This window comes from Heptranchias perlo, chromosome 13, assembly GCF_035084215.1.
Source record: "Heptranchias perlo isolate sHepPer1 chromosome 13, sHepPer1.hap1, whole genome shotgun sequence".
Classification (NCBI taxonomy): domain Eukaryota; kingdom Metazoa; phylum Chordata; class Chondrichthyes; order Hexanchiformes; family Hexanchidae; genus Heptranchias; species Heptranchias perlo.
The window spans coordinates 25,774,080-25,795,668 of NC_090337.1; the positions used below are offsets into that span (position 1 = coordinate 25,774,080).

The 21,589-nt window shown below is 48.2% G+C and overlaps 1 protein-coding gene across 2 annotated transcripts in view; it reads right to left on the reverse strand.

Moving 5' to 3' along the window:
- The window catches only part of rnpepl1 (arginyl aminopeptidase like 1), a 68,943-nt gene that overhangs the window by 22,107 nt on the left and 25,247 nt on the right, over positions 1-21,589 (reverse strand). For both annotated transcript variants that reach the window (XM_067995197.1, XM_067995196.1), the window contains exons 3-5: positions 15,107-15,258; positions 10,300-10,416; positions 3,330-3,565 (exon numbers count right to left, since the gene is read on the reverse strand). In XM_067995197.1, coding sequence (XP_067851298.1) covers positions 3,330-3,565; positions 10,300-10,416; positions 15,107-15,258 — 505 coding nt within the window. The remainder of the gene's footprint in view (positions 1-3,329; positions 3,566-10,299; positions 10,417-15,106; positions 15,259-21,589) is intronic.

Sequence of the window (21,589 nt, forward strand, 5' to 3'; positions counted from 1 at the left end):
CTGAACAACATTCTGCTGCCTTAAACAGGCAGACAGATACACTAGCACTGGCCTTACAAGGCATCACACATGTCCTCCAAACTGTTGTCCAGCAGAGTGGCAGGAGTGATGTGGCCCTGGTCCAGGGGAGGAATGATGACGAAAGGGGACGTGGAAGTGGGGATGCCACTCAAAGCACTCCCATTGCCCCCCTCTCAACCGGTACCCGCAATGTTGCGTCCTCTCCAGGTGGCCGAGTCTGCCCTTGCACAGGTGCAGGTGGAGGTGGAGCAGTCTTTGAATTAGCCCTCATGGGCTCCAGAACCCAAAGGGCATTGGCCCAAAGCACCTCAGCAGTCAGGGCATGAACATGAGCAACCTGCCACTACATCTGCTGCAGCCACAGGGGCTACACCACATAGAAGTAGTCATAAGAGAAAGGCGAAGGTTTTGTGAGCACAAAGGGTATACACAAGGGTGTTTGACAGACTGTCATGTTTTTCATTTATATTTAATTTTTGTTGAAGTGACATTAAATTTATGATTGTCACCACTGCTGCCACGTCTTGCCCATTTTTGACTGGCTTTTGTGATAGTGAACCTCATGAAAGGGCCCTATGAATGGCAACACTTGATGCCACTCATTAGGTGACTTTACAGTGGGTGTATGTGTAGTTGCAGGACTGTTTTGTGCAGGGAGGGGTGGGCGGCCTGGTTTGGGCGCTGCTCTTTCCGGGTGGTGTGAGGACTGGACTGTTCACACTTTCTGATGTTAGGAGAACCGTTCACATATCAGCCTCACGAGCAGCCAGGTGAGCCGCTGCTCTGCCCATGGGTTGTTCCTCCTCCTCCATGTGGGTGGCAGATGTGGATGGGGCCTCTTCAAGCCGCACCCCTCTCTGCTCTTGCCGTCTGTGCTCTTGTGCAGGTGCCTGTGGCGCAGTACTGTGCTGTGGAGCTCCAAGTGGCGGAGGTGGACGCTGTGCCTGGCGATGTTGCTTGTCCTTGGATGTAGTGGTGAATGCAGCCATGCGCCCCATCCTGACGGTGTGAGTTTGAGGGGGTCGCAAAATAGTTAAATATGTTTGAACAGAAGAATTTTGAGTGGAAAGAAAGAATTTTCAGTGAAAACAAAGATCTTGCAGCCAAAACTTTGGCTGAAAGAACCGAGTGCCCTGCTGCAATAAGTCACCTTTTCTCCCCATCTGTCAAATAAGCATTTGTATGTCCCAATGGCTGCTGGCTGAAACACATCTATTGCAACATGGAGTGTTTCCCACAGCACGGGAAACACACTGAGGATGCTTCAAAATCGCACTCCTGCCTCAATGTGGAGAAAAATTGAGTAGTTCGACTACTTAAACTATCTAAACAATTGTGTCAAGTATCACCCGCCAGCTTTAATTGCCAGTGGGACTTCCGCATTCGGGAGACGCGCGTGCACCCAGAAGCGTCAGTGGGGGACCCAGAAGTCTGCGGATTGAAGCCGGGTTCCGAACCCGAACGGAATTTCCCCGATTTTCGGAGCCCCCCTAATTTCCCAGCAAAATTGAGCCCTTTGTGTCCCAGCCCCAAATGATTGGAGGCCGGAAGAGACAGCCCTCTCCACCCCGGCACCTTAGACATCTATGGCAACAGACTGAGTATCCGTAGCAGGAGCACGGACTTCCCTCAAGACTTCTGTTGTGGGGGCCTCCACTGGAGATCAGCCTGAAGCTACCCTCTAGGGTAGACTGTAGTAGAGAAGCCATTCATTGTGATGTACAGGTAGCGGACTCCTCCAGTTGACGTGCCATCCGCTGCACATTGTTGGAGACTATCCCCAGTACCTGCACATAGGTTTCGTGATCTGAAAGCATCCTTCTTTTAAAAGCAGGACCCATGAGTTCTGGATCCCGAGGCTCTTCAGCCGAGGGAAGTGCATAGGACGATGCATAGAACACATTAGCAGAAGAGCTGGTCGTGGAACGTGAAGAAGAGGCTGCTGACCAGAGTGTCAGGATTTATCATCCCTCGGTTGTAGAACCTGGGATCAGTGCTTATAGCTCACTGACTAACGTCCATCTAGGTGGTTGTATATGAGATGGTGCTTGATGAGGAGGAAGTTATTGATGGAATGTATGATGAAGTGCTGGCACACACTGAAGCAGAGGACTTGTAGCTCTTCTAAATCCTCTGTGTTTTCTTGGTCTGGTATATGTAAAGAGGACAAGAAGAAAAGAGGTTTGAATAGGTTCCTGAGGAACAGAGTTCACACGTCACTTTCAGTAGAAGGAGTGGCATGAGAGTTCATGGTCTTGTTTGCTGACAAGAAATGCAGAGTTCAAAAGGATGACAACGAAAAGAAGAATCTCATGACAAGTTTCCTGCATCCCAGGAGCTCCAAAGCTTCTTCCTTGTATGGGGTGAGAGGGCAGAGCTGGCCAATCTCTCACTCACTCTCATATTATGGGCAGTCTTCTGCTTTAAAAATGCAAAAAAGTTGTAATCTTTAGGTGCCGTGACACGGGGTCAAACCCAGGTATCAGCAGGCAGACCCACAATGGTGGTAATGACAGGTGCATGAACCAAGCAATTGTATGTCATGCAAGCCTTTCAGTGCAGTGAAAGCATATAAGGACGTCAGTGAAGGAACAACTTCCAGGTAAAGGCTGAGATGTGAATGACCTCACATTACCTCCTTGGCATTGATGGTAAACTCTTGAAACATTTTAACACAATGAGGGAGAAATGGTTTTAAATGGCAAACGCACATCGTACAGTACTTTCTTAGAAGGTGTGCCTGGTTCCTCTTAGCTTACCTGGTAAGGCCATTAAAATTTTTGCAGCACTGAGTTGACCTGCATGGGGCCACTCACTGCCCTGGCTACTTCCATCCACAGGGCCTCCCTTCTCTGCCTCTGTTGGTGCAGCAGCACTGCCATTGATGACTCTGACAACCCGGGGCCTCTGTAGCTGCAGAGGCTCCTTCACAAATCAAGTGCGGCTCCCAAAGGGTTGAACAATGGACGTCCATGGGCTGGACCATCTCACCCCTTGACCAAGAAACATGACCCCAACTGAAGCAAGAAATGGGGGGACGAAGTAATAATAGAGCAGATTCCACAATCGAATGCTCTCGGCATGGAATGATGCTCCCGGCATGGAATGATGCTCCCAGGGAACGTTAGGCACGGTGCCTGTTTCCACCCATTTAATTGTTGGAAAAATCAGGCCCTACAAATCTACAATTTCGCAGGCAACATTCCCTGTGAGCGCCATTCGGCGCCGGGAACGCCTGTACACAGAATCAGCCCTAACTTGTGTTTAGTATTGGGAAAAGTGGAAAAGAATAAAATATATGTACTCACCATAGGTTTCCGTGGTGATGCGACGTTGCGCGTACGTTGCTAACCCCTCGCTCAGCCACATCTCTTCCCATGTGGCATTGGTGACTGCATTTCCAAACCAGCTGTGTGCGATTTCATGGATGACATCAATAATGAGAAACTCATCACTTTCCAGAATACAGGAAATAATGAAAGTCAAACAGGGGTTTTCCATTGCAACGATTGGAAAAGAGGGCGGAAGGAAAACGACATCATACCTGAAGGGAAAGCAGAATGGTTACATTCTACAAAATTTCATTTTCTTTCAAACATTCAGAGTGCTTTCATAGTCTTCCCCAACGGTTCAGTGGGAAAAAGGATCAATGTGGTCTGAGCTACAAAGACCAGTCAGCTCCCAGGTTTTATCCCTGGTCTACGCTGAGTTAAGCAATCACAGCTGGGGCAGCAGGGGAGGTGCTAAATAGGTCTTTGCATCACCATGCTAAAGAGGGCCGTATCTAATGCCACCACTATGGTGCACATTTTGGTAATGCCACTGTCAGGATGTGGGAGGACAATACTCATTAAACCCTTTGTCTGTACTGTGTAATTTGATCTGGTCTGCTGCAGAGTAATTCAAGTTCTCTGGAATGTGTAATTTGATCCAGTCATTCTCAGGCAAGATACAGAGTTCAGAGAACGCACAGCGCCAACACTGCCGATTTCAGAGAACGCACAGCGCCAACACTGCCGATTTCAGAGAACGCACAGCGCCAACACTGCCGATTTCAGAGAACGCACAGCGCCAACACTGCCGATTTCAGAGAATATTCAGCGCTGACTCTACCCTGTTCAGAGAAAGCACAGCGCTAACACTACCGAGTCCAGACAACGCACAGCGCTAACACTACCGAGTCCAGACAACGCACAGCGCTAACACTACCGAATTCAGACAACGCACAGCGCTAACACTACCGAGTTCAGACAACGCACAGAGCTAACACTACCGAGTTCAGACAACGCACAGCGCTAACACTACCGAGTCCAGACAACACACAGCGCTAACACTACCGAGTTCAGACAACGCACAGAGCTAACACTACCGAGTTCAGACAACGCACAGCGCTAACACTACCGAGTTCAGACAACGCACAGCGCTAACACTACCGAGTTCAGACAACGCACAGCGCTAACACTACCGAGTTCAGACAACGCACAGCGCAAACACTACCGAGTTCAGACAACGCACAGCGCTAACACTACCGAGTTCAGATAACGCACAGCGCTAACACTACCGAGTTCAGACAATGCACAGAGCTAACACTACCGAGTTCAGACAACGCACAGCGCTAACACTACCGAGTTCAGATAACGCACAGCGCTAACACTACCGAGTTCAGATAACGCACAGCGCTAACACTACCGAGTTCAGACAACGCACAGCGCTAACACTACCGAGTTCAGACAACGCACAGCGCTAACACTACCGAGTTCAGACAACGCACAGCGCAAACACTACCGAGTTCAGACAACGCACAGCGCTAACACTACCGAGTTCAGACAACGCACAGCGCTAACACTACCGAGTTCAGACAACGCACAGCGCTAACACTACCGAGTTCAGACAACGCACAGCGCTAACACTACCGAGTTCAGATAACGCACAGCGCTGACTCTACCATTCAGATAGGAAGGTGTGAGGCCATGGAGGGATTTCAACATGAGGATAAGAATTTTAAAATCAAGCTGTTGATGGACTGGGAGCCAATGTAGGTCAGTGAGCACAGGGGTGATGGGTGAACGGGACTTGCTGCGAGTTAGGATATGAGCAGCAGAGTTTTTGATGAGCTCAAGTATATTGAGGGTGGAAGATGGGAGGTCGGCCAGGACAGCATTGGAATAGTCAAGTCTAGAGGTAACAAAGGCAAGGATGAGGGTTTCAGCAGCAGACGAGCTGAGGCGGGGCAGAGACGCGCGATGTTACGGAAGTGGAATTAAACAGTCTTGGTGATGCAGCAGATATGTGATTGGAAGCTCATCTCTGGGTCAAATAGGACGCTAAAGTTGCGAATGGTCTGGTTCAGCCTCAGACGGTGGCCAGAGAAAGGGATGGAGTCAGTGGCTAAGGAACGGGGTTTGTGGCGGGGACCGAAGACAATGGCTTCAGTCTTCCTGATATTTATTTGGAGGAAATCATTGCTCATCCAGTACCCGGACAAGCAGTATGACAAACCAGAGCTGGTGGAAGGATCGAGAGAGGTGATGGTGAGGTAGAGCTGGGTGTCGTCAGCGTACATATGGAAACTGATGTCGTGTTTTCGGATGATGTCACCGAGGGACACCATGTAGATGAGAAATAGGAGGGGGCCGAGGATAAATCCTTGGGGGACTCCAGAGATAACGGTGCGGGAGCTGGAAGAGAAGCCATTGCAGACGATTCTCTGGCTATGACTGGATGGATAAGAATTGAACCAGGCGAGCGAAGTCCCACCCAGCTGGACAACGGAGGAGAGGGGTTGGAGGAGGATGGTGTGGTCAACCGTGTCAAAGGCTGCAGAGAGGTAGAGAAGGATGAGGAGGAATAGTTTACCATGGTCACAGTCACATAGGGTGTCATTTGTGACTTTGATAAGAGCCAATTTAGTACTGTGGCAGGGGCGGAAACTTGATTGGAGGGATGCGGGAAAGATGGGCATGGATTTGGGTGGCGACAACACGTTCAAGGACTTTGGAGAGGAAAGAGAGGGTTTGCAGGGGGGTGATGATGGCAGATTTAAAGGGGAGAAGGACGGTACCGGAGGAGAGGGAACCGTTAACAATATCAGCTAACATGGGGGCCAGGAAGGGAAGTTGGGTGGTCAGCACTTTGGTAGGAATAGGGTGAGGGAGCAAAAGGTGGGTCTCATGATCAAGATGAGCTCAGAGAGGGCATGAGGGGAGATAGGAGAGGAACTAGAGAAAGATGCAAGTTCAGGGCTAGGGCAGGGGTGAACCATAGGAGAAGTTTGGCTTGGTGGGCTAGGGGAAGGGAGAAAAGCGGCAGAGGCAGCTGAACGGATGGTCTCAATCCTAGTGACTAGGTAGTTCATGAGCTCCTTGCATTTGTTGTTGGAGGTGAGGGTGGAGGAAGCAGGGGAGAGGGGTTTAAAGTGGAGAACAGAAGCTGGGGGCTATCGTCACATTCCAGGATGATCCTGGATTAGTGAGCAGTTTTGGCAGAAGCGAGCAGGACCCACTAATGCTTTATATGGTCCAGCCAGATCTGGCGATGAATGGCTAAACCAGTTGTCCACCATAAACTTTCAAGTCTGCGACCCTTAAAGCAGAGATAAGGGCCGTACCGGGGGAACGACCAGGGTGAGATACAGCAATGGTTTTAATGGAGACAAGAGTATCAAAGCTAGAGGTGAGGGTGTGATTGAGCAGATCGGTAGCTGCAGAAATGTCGTGGTGAATGGAGGGACAAAGGCTAGACAGTTGGGAATTTGAAAGTGCCATTGTAAGTGACTTGGGGGAGAGGGGTGGACACAGAATGAAGTGGGATTGGGAGGGGGAAGGGGGATGTGGGTGGAGAGGGATACAAGGAGTGATCAGAGATGGCCTTATCCGTGATTGAGTACTTGACGATGGGATTAGAGAGGCCACGCGAGATGGCAAGGTCGAGGGGGTGGCCACGAATATGGGTAGGGGAGTTTATATGTAGGGAGAGATTAAGGGAGAATAGGAGGGCAGCGTACTCAGAGGAGAGATAGCATGATGAGTTGAGATAGAGGTTGAAGTCACCGAGGATGAGAAGTCACTCGGTGCAGAGGCTGAGGGAGGAAAGCAGTGAAGATATTTCGGTGAGAAACTTGGTGTGGTACTTGGGTGGGTGGTAGAGAACAAGGATTTTAAAGGAGAGATGAAACAAGGTGAGATGCTCAAAGGAGAAGTTGCCAGAGGAATTGCGGAACAGACCAAGGTGATAAGGGCCACACCGCCACCACGGTGGTCTGAGCGGGCAAGTGGTGGAAGATATAGTCAGGCAGGGAGGCTTCATTATGGGGAAAGGTGTCATCACCCGTCAGCCAGGTTTCCGTCAAGGCCATGATGTCGATGCGATCATCCACAATAAGATCATGGATGGCAAGGGCCTTGTTCACAAGCGAACAGACATTCTGGAGGGAGATGCGGAGGGGGCAATGATAGCTGATCCGCTGGCAGAGTCCACAGGGTCAGCGCTGGGATGGATGAGTGGGACGGGAAGGAGATTGGCACAATTAGCCTCCGTCAGGCAGGCTGCGCTGAAAAGTCGTTGAGAGAGTACGATGGGGCAGTTGGGATTGCCGCTCGTAAGAAGGCAGCGACGAGTGCCTCGATGGGCACTTTGGAGGATGGCAAGAGAGGCAAAGAGGGAATTTGTAGGCTTATGTAAAATGGAGTCAAGCCTGGGACGGTGGCAGGAGAGTAAAAAGGTCGAGGAGTGCTGAAGGGTTGGGGTAGGAATTTGGACGGGCAGAGTTCTCGAGGGGAGAAAAATGAAAGGAGGCATGACGACAGGAAAGAGGGGCCTTGGAGGGGTAAAGAGAAAAAAAGAAAAATGATGAAATAGAAGTAATGGTCTCAGGTCCGCAGCGGGAGCCAAAACGCGCACGCGAATGGACACAGGGAAACTCAAGTTACATAGGCGTGGTTACACAGCAAAGTTAGGATAGATATGTCCTGGTAATAAAGAGGAGACAATAGGAGGGAGTCCAAAGTTAAAGTCGGAGGTCCCATGGTGGGATAAGGTTGACGTAGATGGGATGGAGTCAGCCTGGAGCATCGACAAACTGATGTCCAGGTTCGGAGACAGATGTGGAGGGCAAGCCAGGAGGTTGTCTCCAATTCCATGTGCTCTCATTTTTGTTAACAGTTTCTTATGTGGAACCTTGTCAAATGCCATCAGTATGATCTGATAAAAACGCCCACCAAACTCCCCTGTACTGTGGAGGAGCGAGGCCTCCACTATGAGCAACCTCCTACCTCGCTTTGACACTGAAAACACTCCACGCCAGGCCAATCCAGCATTTGACTTGTGGGCCCCTTCAAATATGTGGCACGAACGGGCACTGCAAGATCATGCTGGGAGCTGCCGCCGTTTCTCTGAGAGGTTAAATTTGACAAATTCACAGCATTGACTATTTTACACAATTTGAGCTGCAAGGTTGGTTTTGTGAGGCGCATTTCATTCAACGAGAACAGGTGAGGGTGACGTAATTGGAAGTGACGTCACTAGCAGGGCCATAACTTTTTAGCATGCGCTGAGAGTGACATCATCGGGTAACCCAGCGCATGCGCAGGAGAACATCACGCATCGATCGAAAACCGGAAGTACACACACTAGAGGAGAACGTGATCCATCTCCCCATCTGGACCATGGACTCCCTCTCTTACCCCTCCTCCCCACCTTAGATCTGGATCACATTATCTCCCCTCCCCCCCCATCCCGCTCTGCTCCCTCGAGGTTCCCGCCTACCCCCGCTGCTTCTGTTCCCTCTTGCTTCACCCCTTCTCCCCTGTTCCTGCTCCCCCCCCCCACCGCCACTTCTCCCTTTCCCCCTGCTTCTGCTCCCCCCATCCACCCTGCTTCTTCTCTTCGCCCTGCTTCTCCCCTTCCTCCGGGCTCTGCTCTCCTCCCCACTTATGACCATCTGGTGCTCAGCCTCCAGCCCGCGCTTTTAGCGAACGGCAGTGAGGGCAGTTCGTGACCTAAAATGCACATGCGCGGCCCAACACACTCCGGGCCTGGGTGCGCATGCACTAGTGCAGCAGCTAAAGAGTGTCAAAAAAAACCAACAGGGCTTCCTGCTCCTGATCGCCATCCATTAACTCCTGCAAGAAAAGTAGACATGTGGATGCTAAGTATTATGCTATCCTGCGATGCTTCTTCAGTTGAATATCCTGCCAAAATTCACTGTCTAGGCTCACAAGTGAAGCATGGCCGCTTAGAACTGGAGGGATTGTCATCACCTGTAGAACCATACTCCAGCATGAAATAGTGGCTTCAGGAGAGGAGGACTGGAAAACTGGGGTAAAAAACTAACACTTAACGGAATTACTTCAACACATCAGCGTGTTGCTCCATAGGTTTAAATCACCTCTTCAGGGAGCTGAACTCTAGCAAACAGCGCTAAATAACAGAGCAGAACAAGAACAGCTTCCTGTAAAAAGAGCAGGGGAGTGGGACTAATTAGAAAGCTCTTTCAAAGAGCCTGCACAGGAATGATGGCCTCCTTCTGTGCAGTATGATTCTATAAAAACCGCGACTCATCCTGATGGTGTCAGCGTGCATCAATGAAGGAATTATTGCAATCTGTGCATTTTCAACCAGTAGTCCAACTACAGCCTCATAAGTTTCGTTCTCTTGCAAATCACTTGCCATTATATGCTTAATTTACGAAATGGGCTGATTTAGCAAATGGACATTTCCCCTGTGGTCAGTCAGCAGGGAAGTGTCCTGCTGCATCTAATCATCCAGCCAAGAATTTCATTCAACTAAAGCATGCAAGTTCAAGTGGCAAACAGCATTGGGACTCAAACCCATTACCATCTGGTCAGGAAGCAGATTACCCTATCCCTTCAGCGTCAGTAAAACTTAGTGAACTTGAACATTACTCCTGAACTAGTTTTTTTTTCACTTTTAAGGTGGAACACATCAATTATCTGCAAGACAGAAATCAGATGACTTGCTCCCAGGAGCTGTCAGTGCAACTTTGTAACCACCTGTCAAGAAGTGCACATGAACTACCCAGGGTGATTTATTCATCAATTTTTCCTCTCTTTGTGGGGAAGCGCCTCGCTTTCCAAACCTCCATCGTATCCCATGAAACACTTGCCAAGCCAAGATCAGTAGCCTGATATTTGGGAAAACAGGAACATAATTTTTGCCTCCCGCACTTGAAGGCACAGTGTATCAATTTCCATCACACACCTTCTGTCCCCGTATCTAATGCTAAACCACATCCAAACTTTGATTAGTTTCCTTTATTACCTTTCCCACATATAAGGCCCAAAGAGATTCTCTGCAGCACTCAGCCACCGTTCCACTGTGCCATTCAGTTTTGCAGTTGCGATTTTTAACAAACATGGTTCAGCCCAAACTCTGCTTCTGTATAAATAAAGAAAGAAAGAAAAATTGAAGAACAATCAGAAAAACTCAGGTACACATTCAGTAAAGTAACAAGCAGTCTGAATAGGCCGATATAGAGAATAAAGATATTAAACCAATATTCAAACATCAAATTTAAATCTTGGGCTGCCAGCAGCTTAGAAAATTCCAAACTCCCTAAGCTGACTATTTTGAAAAAAAAGATTTCAGCTTATGTAGTGTAATGCTGAAACAAACCCTAACACTAACTTAACGTCATTATGCAGTATTGACAGCATGGCTCAGGTGGGAGCACTCTTGCTTGAGTTAGAATGTAAGGAATCTTGCAACACCAGGTTATAGTCCAATCAGATTTATTTGAAAATCACAAGCTTTCGGAGGATTTCTCTTTCGTCAGGTGAGTGTGGGATTCCTTGAAGGTTACCGCATATATAGTCAGAGAACAATGCCTGGTGATTACAGATAATCTTTCCAACTGCCCGTTGTCAAGGCAATCAGACAGAGAGACAGTACATACAGGACTACTGAATATACAAACGGTCCGAACCCAAAGACAGAGAGAAAGAGAGAGAGAGACATCCGAAAGGAAGAGAAAGAGAGAGAATGACCAGTTGTATTAAAAACAGATAACTCTTTTTTCGCTGGTGGGGTTACGTGTTGCGTGACATGAACCCAAGGTCCCGGTTGAGGCCGTCCTCATGGGTGTGGAACTTGGCTATCAATTTCTGCTCGACGATTTTGCGTTGTCGTGTGTCTCGAAGGCCGCCTTGGAGAACGCTTACCCGAAGATCGGTGGCTGAATGTCCTTGACTGCTGAAGTGTTCCCCGACTGGGAGGGAACCCTCCTGTCTGGCGATTGTTGCGCGGTGTCCATTCATCCGTTGTCGCAGCGTCTGCATGGTCTTGCCAATGTACCATGCTCCGGGGCATCCTTTCCTGCAACGTATGAGGTAGACTAGGTTGGCCGAGTCACAGGAGTATGAACCATGTACCTGGTGGGTGGTGTCCTCTCGTGTGATGGTGGTATCTGTGTCGATGATCTGGCATGTCTTGCAGAGGTTGCCGTGGCAGGGTTGTGTGGTGTCGTGGACGCTGTTCTCCTGAAAGCTGGGTAATTTGCTGCGAACGATGGTCTGTTTGAGGTTGGGTGGCTGTTTGAAGGCGAGTAGTGGAGGCGTGGGGATGGCCTTAGCGAGGTGTTCGTCGTCATCGATGACATGTTGAAGGCTGCGGAGAACATGGCGTAGTTTCTCCGCTCCAGGGAAGTACTGGACGACGAAGGGTACTCTGTTGGTTGCGTCCCATGTTTGCCTTCTGAGGAGGTCTATGCGATTTTTCGCTGTGGCCCGTCGGAACTGTCGATCGGCGAGTGAAGCGTCATATGCCGTTCTTACGAGGGCGTCTTTCAGCGTCTGTAGGTGTCCATCGCATTCCTCCTCGTCTGAGCAGATCCTGTGTATTCGCAGGGCCTGTCCATAGGGGATGGCCTCTTTGACGTGGTTAGGGTGGAAGCTGGAAAAGTGGAGCATCGTGAGGTTGTCCGTGGGCTTGCAGTAGAGTGAGGTGCTGAGGTGCTCGTCTTTGATGGAGATCCGTGTGTCCAAGAAAGAAACCGATTCTGAGGAGTAGTCCATGGTACGTTTGATGGAACTTGTTGATGTTATCGTGTAGTCTCTTCAGTGATTCTTCGCCATGGGTCCAAAGGAAGAAAATGTCGTCGATGTATCTGGTGTATAGCGTTGGTTGGAGGTCCTGTGCAGTGAAGAAGTCGTGCTCGAACTTGTGCATGAAAATGTTGGCGTATTGGGGTGCAAATTTGGTCCCCATGGCTGTTCAGTTCTTTACCCAAACACACGGGTTATCGAAGGTGAAGACATTGTGATCCAGGATGAAGCGGATGAGTTGTAGGATGGCGTCTGGAGATTGGCTGTTGTTGGTGTTGAGTACTGATGCTGCTGCAGCGATGCAGTCATCGTGGGGGATACTGGTGTAGAGTGCCGAGACGTCCATCGTGGTGAGAAGTGTTCCTGGTTCAACTGGTCCGTGGGTGCTGAGTTTTTGTCGGAAGTCTGTAGTGTCGCGACAGAAGCTGGGGGTTCCCTGTACGATGGGTTTCAGGATGCCCTCGATGTATCCAGAGAGGTTCTCACACAGGGTTCCGTTGCCTGATACGATAGGACGTCTGGGTGTGTTGGCTTTGTGTATCTTTGGGAGGCAGTCGAAGTCTCCCACGCTGGGAGTACGTGGGATGAGAGCGCGTCGGATGCTTTGAAGGTCTGGATCGAAGGTCTTGATCAGTTTGTTGAGCTGGTGGGTGTGTTCTTTGGTTGGATCTGCGGGTAACCGTCTGTAGTGTTCCTGGTTGTCCAGTTGTCGGTATGCTTCTTTGCAATAGTCCGTTCTGTTCTGTATGACGATGGCTCCTCCTTTGTCCGCTGGTTTAATGACGATGTTGCAGTTGGTCTTGAGAGCGTCGATGGCGTTGCATTGTGCTCGGGTGACATTCTGGACGATCTTGTGAGTGCGGCTGATGAATCTGGCGTTGTCGCATCTCCTGACAGCTTGAGCATACATGTCAAGCTTAGGGCAGCGACACTCCGGAGTCCAGTTTGACTCTTTCTTCTTCGGTTGCTGTGCCGCGGATCCCTCTGTCTGCTGTTCTGGATCGTTGATTGTCTCATTGGGTTCGCTGCTGAAATCTTGGGATTTGTGGAAGAATTCCTTTCGAATGTTTCTCTCTCTCTCTCTCTCTCTCTCTGTCTGTCTTTGGGTTCGGACCGTTTGTATATTCAGTAGTCCTGTATGTACTGTCTCTCTGTCTGATTGCCTTGACAACGGGCAGTTGGAAAGATTATCTTTAATCACCAGGCATTGTTCTCTGACTATTTATGCAGTAACCTTCAAGGAATCCCACACTCACCTGACGAAGGAGAAAGCCTCCGAAAGCTTGTGATTTTCAAATAAAACTGTTGGACTATAACCTGGTGTTGTAAGATTCCTTACATTTGTCCACCCCAGTCCATCACCGGCATTTCCACATCATGGCTTGAGTTAGAAGGTAGTGGGCTAAAGCCCCACTCCTGCATTTGAGCACACAATCTAGACTGACGCTTCATTGCAGCGCTGAGGGAGTGCTGCATTGTTGGAGCTGCCATCTTTTGGATGAGACATTAAACCGCGGCCTGTCTGCCTGTTTAGCTGAAAGATCTTATTACACTATTCAAAGAGGAGCAGCGAGTTCTTGAGGTGTCCTGGCCAACATTCTTCATTCAACCAAAATCAACAAAAAACAACTGACTGGTAATTTATCTCAATTACTATTTCTGGGACCTTGTGTGCAGATTGGCTGTTACATTTAACTAATAACAGTGACTGCACTTCAAATATAATTAATTGAATATGCCCTTTGTTTGGCCTAACGTCTGATTCAGGTGTGGGTAAAGGATGCCTCATTTGTCCAACATGGCTGGAGGGTTGGAAATGTGCACACCGCTTCCTGCCCGCCATTTTGGGGCTTTAGGAGGCTGCGTCGCATCTGAAAAACGGGTATTATGTGGCCCAATTTAACCCTTTAATCTATTAACTGGCCAAAAGAGTGAAGCAGATTTCCCTACACCAAAACACATGCATCTATGCAGGAGCTCCTCCAAAAAACTGGACATTGCATCCTAAGTGCACTTTTATTACAGTCCTTCTCCTGCACCACAGGCATGTAAATAAAACTCTTCTGCCCCACAGTGCACACATACAACAAACAAATCTCTTACGTTCTCTGAGATCTGTCTGTCAGTGTACTTGGGAATTCTTTTAGTTATTTCCTGTTTATACCAGTCTATGCCAGCCTGACCACGTGGTGACAATTATACTCTTGTATCTTATTTCTATATAGTCTTTGCAGTGATATTAAACACAGGTCAAGAAAATTCACACTGTATGCTGCACGATTATTGAGGAAGAAACCTTTATTTATACAAATTTATTCGGCAAACTTTTTTTTTGTCTAGGGGAGAGAAGTGCGCCAATCTGGTCACACTAACATTACACACAAATGGCACAATGATGCACTTAAACATAACCTTTGTCATCACATTGTACATCTGTTTATAAACTTAAAAAGGTTTGCCTTTAAAATATGATCTCACTGTGAAATAGGTATTATTTGTTGACTCAGTGATATTATGTCAACAATAATCTAGTTTATGATTTAAATGAAGAGTTGTTATGTTGCAGTTTTTAGGCTATTACAATTCTACGATACCTAAATGTCTCTGTGATGCAGCTTGTCAGTTAGTTCTCAGTCTGGTTCCTTAGTAGGGGTGCAAAACAATCTGAACTAGAAATCAGAATTAGAATTGATGATGTTAAAGTCAGCTTTTTCTTATTTTCTTGTTCCAGTCTATGATTCACAGCAAAACATATAGAGTGTGTCTGGCTCAGTATCTAGATTTTTGTTTAATTTCTTTGATGTAAGAGGGACTTTTCTTTTTGGGAGATTTTATCTGTGGTTGTTCACATCCCTCAGGAAATTAAATAAAATTAGGGATACTGCAAGTTTAAAGCAGCAGACTGTTATGGGCAGTGTTGGCTTTGTATGTTTCAATCGGTTAGATATGGATAAAGGGATTAGATTTAGATTTATAGTTTAGCAATTAGGAACAGGGTATTAAAATCCAGTCAAAAAAGTACTTACCGTGGACCTATATCTGCAGAAATTAGATCTCCAGCTACCAGGGCTAACAGGTAAGCAGGAACTGGAGACTCCATCTGGAATCGGTATATGTTCTCTTGCTCATCAAATGTGCTCCGAGTTGCACTCATTAGCACTTTAATACCCGGCGGGACCTAAGAAACAAAACAGAAAAAATAAAAAGGCAATTGTTTTCTGAAACTATTGGCATGATTTTATTGGGGGTGCGTTGGGGGCCGGGGGGCGGGGGTTGTTCCGATGGAAAACCTGGAAGTATGGGTTTCCCAGACATCCTTACGATTTTGATGTAGGAACGTTTTATTTTGTACATTTCCCGCCCGACAGGCCATCCTGATGGACAGGCTGGCCTCAGTCAGACGGGAGAAGAGTAACGAAGAGTACGTGAAAAGGTAAATGATGGAGGGGTCAGGGGTCACCAGGGCTGGGGTCAGACATCTGGGGCCGTCGGGGAGGGTCCGTCATCCTGCGGGGACAGGGGGGAGGGGGCTCATTCGCGGGGACCGCGCGGGGCAAGGGGGCCGGGGTTCGGAGACCGCGCGGGGCAAGGGGGCCGGGGTTCGGAGACCGCGCGGGGCAAGGGGGCCGGGGTTCGGAGACCGCGCGGGGCAAGGGGGCCGGGGTTCGGAGACCGCGCGGGGCAAGGGGGCCGGGGTTCGGAGACCGCGCGGGGCAAGGGGGCCGGGGTTCGGAGACCGCGCGGGGCAAGGGGGCCGGGGTTCGGAGACCGCGCGGGGCAAGGGGGCCGGGGTTCGGAGACCGCGCGGGGCAAGGGGGCCGGGGTTCGGAGACCGCGCGGGGCAAGGGGGCCGGGGTTCGGAGACCGCGCGGGGCAAGGGGGCCGGGGTTCGGAGACCGCGCGGGGCAAGGGGGCCGGGGTTCGGAGACCGCGCGGGGCAAGGGGGCCGGGGTTCGGAGACCGCGCGGGGCAAGGGGGCCGGGGTTCGGAGACCGCGCGGGGCAAGGGGGCCGGGGTTCGGAGACCGCGCGGGGCAAGGGGGCCGGGGTTCGGAGACCGCGCGGGGCAAGGGGGCCGGGGTTCGGAGACCGCGCGGGGCAAGGGGGCCGGGGTTCGGAGACCGCGCGGGGCAAGGGGGCCGGGGTTCGGAGACCGCGCGGGGCAAGGGGGCCGGGGTTCGGAGACCGCGCGGGGCAAGGGGGCCGGGGTTCGGAGACCGCGCGGGGCAAGGGGGCCGGGGTTCGGAGACCGCGCGGGGCAAGGGGGCCGGGGTTCGGAGACCGCGCGGGGCAAGGGGGCCGGGGTTCGGAGACCGCGCGGGGCAAGGGGGCCGGGGTTCGGAGACCACGCGGGGCGGGGGGGTCGGAGACCGCGCAGGTCGGGGGGTGGCAGTCAGCGACTGCGCGGGGCAGGGGGACCAGTCAGAGACCGTGCGGGGCAGGGGGGGTCGTTGTTCATGGGGGTGGTCGCTGCAGGTAGGCTTGTTGGGCCTAGGGGAAGCACTCTTGCTCCTCCAGGCCCACAAGCAGTGCTATAAAGGCACTTAGCTGCAGTTTCGGGCCTTCACGCCTCCTCTCACATTGCGTGAAGGAGAAGGCCCGGGAATCCCGGCCCCCAGTGGTTAAAAAGAAAAAAATCTGTCAAAATGGAGGCCAAAAGATCAAGTGGATTAACAGTTAACTGTCAAAAGATAATTGGATTAACAGTTAACGTACACGTGATCCATGTGATCTCCTGAATTGGTTTCAATCACCTCAGGAGGTCGGAGAGGAATTTCCCAGAGGATTTTCCCCCTTGCCCCTCATTTTTTTTTTCTTTTTCTTGCCTCTCCTAGTAGATTTCATGGCTGCAGGCGGTGATTGGGGGGGGGGGGGGGGGGCGGTGGTTGAGGAGTTGGGGGTAGGAAGTGTCCAATCATGATGCTCCCGAAATCATGAGTGTGGGGGAGGCTTGCTGGTCTTTTCCTGCCCGCCATTTTCGTATGTTCATAAGAGGTGCAAAATGGAATTATGAAAAAAAACTTGCAAGGGGTATCAAAGCTAGCAGCAAAAGTTTTTATAAGTATATTCAGAGAAAGAGTGGCAAAGGGGAATGTGATCGCATTAAAGAAAGATGCAGGCAAGACTATAATGGACAATAAGGAAATGGCAGACTTGTTAAATGAGTATCACAGTAGAGGAACAGGGCAAAGTACCGGCGGTACAAGGGAACCTAAAAATAGGTCAAGGGGAGGAACTCAGTGGGTTTAATATAAGTAAAAAAAAAATGGTAATGAAGAAAATAATAGGACTTAAGGTAGACAAATCTCCAGAACCTGATGTTTTCCACCCCAGAGTATTAAAAAAAAAGGTGTAGAATTACACGTGCATTAGTCATAAATTTCCAACGCTCTAGTTTCAGGAATTGTGTCTTCGGATTGGAAAATTGCAAATGTTACTCCATTTTATAAGGGAGTGAGAGAGAAATTGCGTAATTACAGACCTGTCAGTTTAACATCAATTGTGGGGAAGTTACTCGAATCTATCATCAGAGACACAGTGATCGGGTACATTGACAAGTATCAGTTGATCCAAGAGAGTCAGCATGGAATTGTGAGGGGTGGGTAATATCTAACTAATCTAGTTGAATTTTTTGAGAAGATCATAACATGGTAGATAGGGGATTGTCTATGGATGCTGTCTATGTGGCCTTCCAGAACGCATTTGATAAGATTGAGCACAAGAGATTATTAGCAAAAATAAAAGGGCATGGAATTGAAGGTAACCTTGTGACATGGGTCGGTAATTGGTTGGGAGGTAGGATACGGAGAGTAGGGATACAGGGAACATTCTGTGAGTGGTGGAATGTTACAAGCGGTATTCTGTACTGGGGTCTCAGCTTTTCACCATATATATTAATGACCTGGATAAAGGAATAAAACATTGTATATCAAAGTTTGCAGATGACAGTAAGTTAGGAGGTACAGTAAGTTGCTGTGAATGGGAGCAGGAAATTGCAATGGGACATAGACAGACTAAGTGAGTGGGCACAACTACGGCAGATGGAGTTCAATGTGGGGAAGTGAGGTGTCATCCACTTTGGATCTGAGAAAGACAAATTGGAATATTTTCTTAATAGTGACAAACTAGGAGCTGTGGAGGAGCAAAGCGATTTAAGTGTCCATGTACGCAAATCACTAAAAGCTAGTGCACAGGTAGAAAAAGTAATCAAAAAGGCTAATGGAATGGTGGCCTTTATCTCAAGGAAGGAAATGATGCTTCAGTTGTACAGAGCCTTGGTCCGACCCCATCTGGAATATTGCATTCAGTTTTGGGCACCAAACCTCAAGATATATTGGCCTTGAAAGGAGTACAGTGCAGATTCACCAGAATATCAGGGCTTAAATGGTTAAATTATGAGTACAGTTTGCATAAACTTGGCTTGTATTCTCTTGACTTTAGAAGGATGAGGGGTGATCTAATCAAGTGTTTAAAATGATAAAGGGATTCAGTACGGTAGATACAGAGAAACTATTTCCTCTGGTACAGGAATCCAGAACAAGAGGGGATAATCTTCAAATTAGTTCTAGGCCATTTAGGAGTGAAACGAGAAATCACTTTTTCCACATTAAGTGTAGAAATCTGGAAAACTCTTCCCCCAAAAGTCTGTCACTGCTGGGTGAATTTAAATTTTTAAGACTGAGATCGATAGATTTTTGTTGGGCAAGGGTATTAAGGGATATGGATCAAAGGCGGGTAAATGGAGTTGAGGTACAGATCAGTCATGATCTCACTGAAGGGTGGAACAAGCTTGAGGGGCTGAAAGGCCTACTCCTGTTCCTACGTAGATACCTCTGCTGAACTTGTTTGCACCTTGAACAACTTCTCCTGAAACTCCACTCACTTCCTCCAGATAAAAGGTGTTGCTATGAGAACCCGCATAGGTTGATGTAGGTGTTGCTTCCTGCTCTCACCCTGATATACAGGGTGATCCCCTTTATTTAGAGTCTTAATATCAAACAGGAAGGTGGGACTTGTACACCAGATTTACACTATCAGATTGATTGACACTGATGTCATGGGTCCATGTAGCTCTTTATAAAGAAGCACACAGCAGTTTGGTCACTATGCTATCCTTTCCTGGTGAAATTTTGCACCCCTAATTTCATTACACTGCTGCACCTATGAGCTCACTTACACTGCTATTCACTATCAACGTGTGAATGAATCCACCTGACTTTAATACCAGCCACTTTTCATGAACTGAAAGAGTGGGGAAGAGGTAAAGAATTGTCTGTATATTATACAAAGTAACCAATGATCAAGGGATTATTACAGATGCGTATTGGTGGTCCTTGTTGATACTGTGTTTACATAAACACAAATGGCACAGCCAAAAACCAACTTCTGCTCACATATTTATCTACACTTGACCCACTAAGCATTATTCTACAATTCTTCGACAGCACCTCCCAAACCTGCGACCTCTACCACCTAGAAGGACAAAGGCAGCAGGCACATGGGAACAACACCACCTGCACGTTCCCCTCCAACTCACACACCATCCCAACTTGGAAATATATCGCCCATTCCTTCATCATCACTGGGTCAAAATCCTGGAGCTCCCTACCTAACAGCACTGTGGGAGAACCTTCAACACACAGACTGAAGCTCACCACCACCTTCTCAAGGGCAATTAGGGATGGGCAATAAATGCTGGCCTTGCCAGCGACGCCCACATCCCATGAATGTATCAAAAAAAATCAGTTTGCAGGTATTTCCTGCTGCTCTGAAAGGTAGTCTTTCCTCTCTGCTGGAAATCGAAGACAGCAGCTTAAAAGTGAATGGTACACAGGCTGAAGTTGAGTCATGATACTACAGAGATAAGTACCTCCAACGAACGTAAAGCTTTTGTAAATCATTAATCCACTCTAATCTGCTCTAGACAGTAGAACTTTTCAAGAGGCCAACAGGTTAACCTGAAATACTAGGCAATCCTTTACAATTAAATCATTTTACTTGATTAGGAGCTGGGTGATTGAGCAGGACAACTGAAATAAAGAAAGCGAGTGATGATCCTATTACTGAATGCACACTGTTCATGTTCACAAACTGTCTTCAGTCCTCAATGTTTCCTCAACTGTGGGGTGACCCTGAAATTACATTATGGGATACTAGTGTATGAAAACTGAATGTATTAGTTTGAAATCCTCTGTTATTTTAGCGTAGGCATTATTCCATTTAAAATTGCTGACTCTGCTAAAATAGAATAGACTGGAATTTTAAATGAGCCAATTAAATGTTCGTACACCAGTATCACATGGTGTAATTGAATTTACTGCACTTTCTGCTTCTGCAGCCTGGTGACCTGGCCTGGAACTAACTGTGCTCTCACAAAAAAAACTACACTCCTGGGATCAATTGTTTCCTATAACCAAACAGAGAAGAATATTTTGAAAAGACATGAGTGATTTAATGACTGTGAAGACAAGGAGTAAGTATTTTATAACTGGAATCACCAGCTTCCATTGAAGGGTGGCAGCATACCACTTCTCAATGGCTAAATAATGGAGAATCAGAGCTCAGGTTTTCGCTACACACAGGTAATATTTTAATTATGTTAGCAGTGATATTCCATTTCCAAACATGAGGTCTAGGTTGGGACACTGAAGGTTCTTTATTGTAAGATGCAGCTCACTATGGTGGATTCTACCGTACTGTGTTGACAATATTAAAGTTGCCCTATTAAAGTGAGAGGTAAGTTCTTGATCATAGGTTGATGTCAAGGTTATTGTGCACGTGGCATTTGCCAATATGAGTTCCAATGCCACGTGTTTGTGGAGTGCATTCTTCTGTACCCGATTATCATCCTTTTGATCTTTAATTCCAGCACTGCATTGCTCTCTGTCCAATTTCAAATAACAGTAACATGAGCTCTTCACACTGTCACATATATGCCAACCGTCATGTGCTGCTGCTATTTGAAGTCAATCCAGCCATTGCATACGATAGTTGGGAATTTTTGTGAGAACAGGAAATACTGCCTACAGTATGCAGCAGCTAGAGTCACTTCAAATAGCAGCAGGACTTGGGTTGGACTGATGTTAGAAGAAGAGCAAAAGAGAGGAGAGGAGCAGCCAAAAGGGAGGAAGCAGAGGAGGGGAGGGGAGGGGAGGGGAGGAGAGCAAAGGAGAAGGGGAAGGGGATGAGTGAAGGGGAGAGAAGGCGAGGGGAAGAGAGAAGAGAAGGGGACAGGGAGAGGAAGAGAGATGAAAGGGGAAAGGGAGGGGAGGAAGGGCCAGCATGGTCTTCAGTGAAATTTATTCTTTCATGCCCTCATTGATATTTAATTCATTTTACTCCATACCTCTTTCAATAGCTAATTCCTTGAATGACTTCACAATATATTTCTAAGCCAGTTTTAGATTGGCATTTCATTTAATAATCTTTCAGCACAGCTCACCTGTTTCCTTCTCCCATTTTGTTGCTCTCAATCATAATCTCTCTTTTTTTTTAAATTGAGGTCTGAAA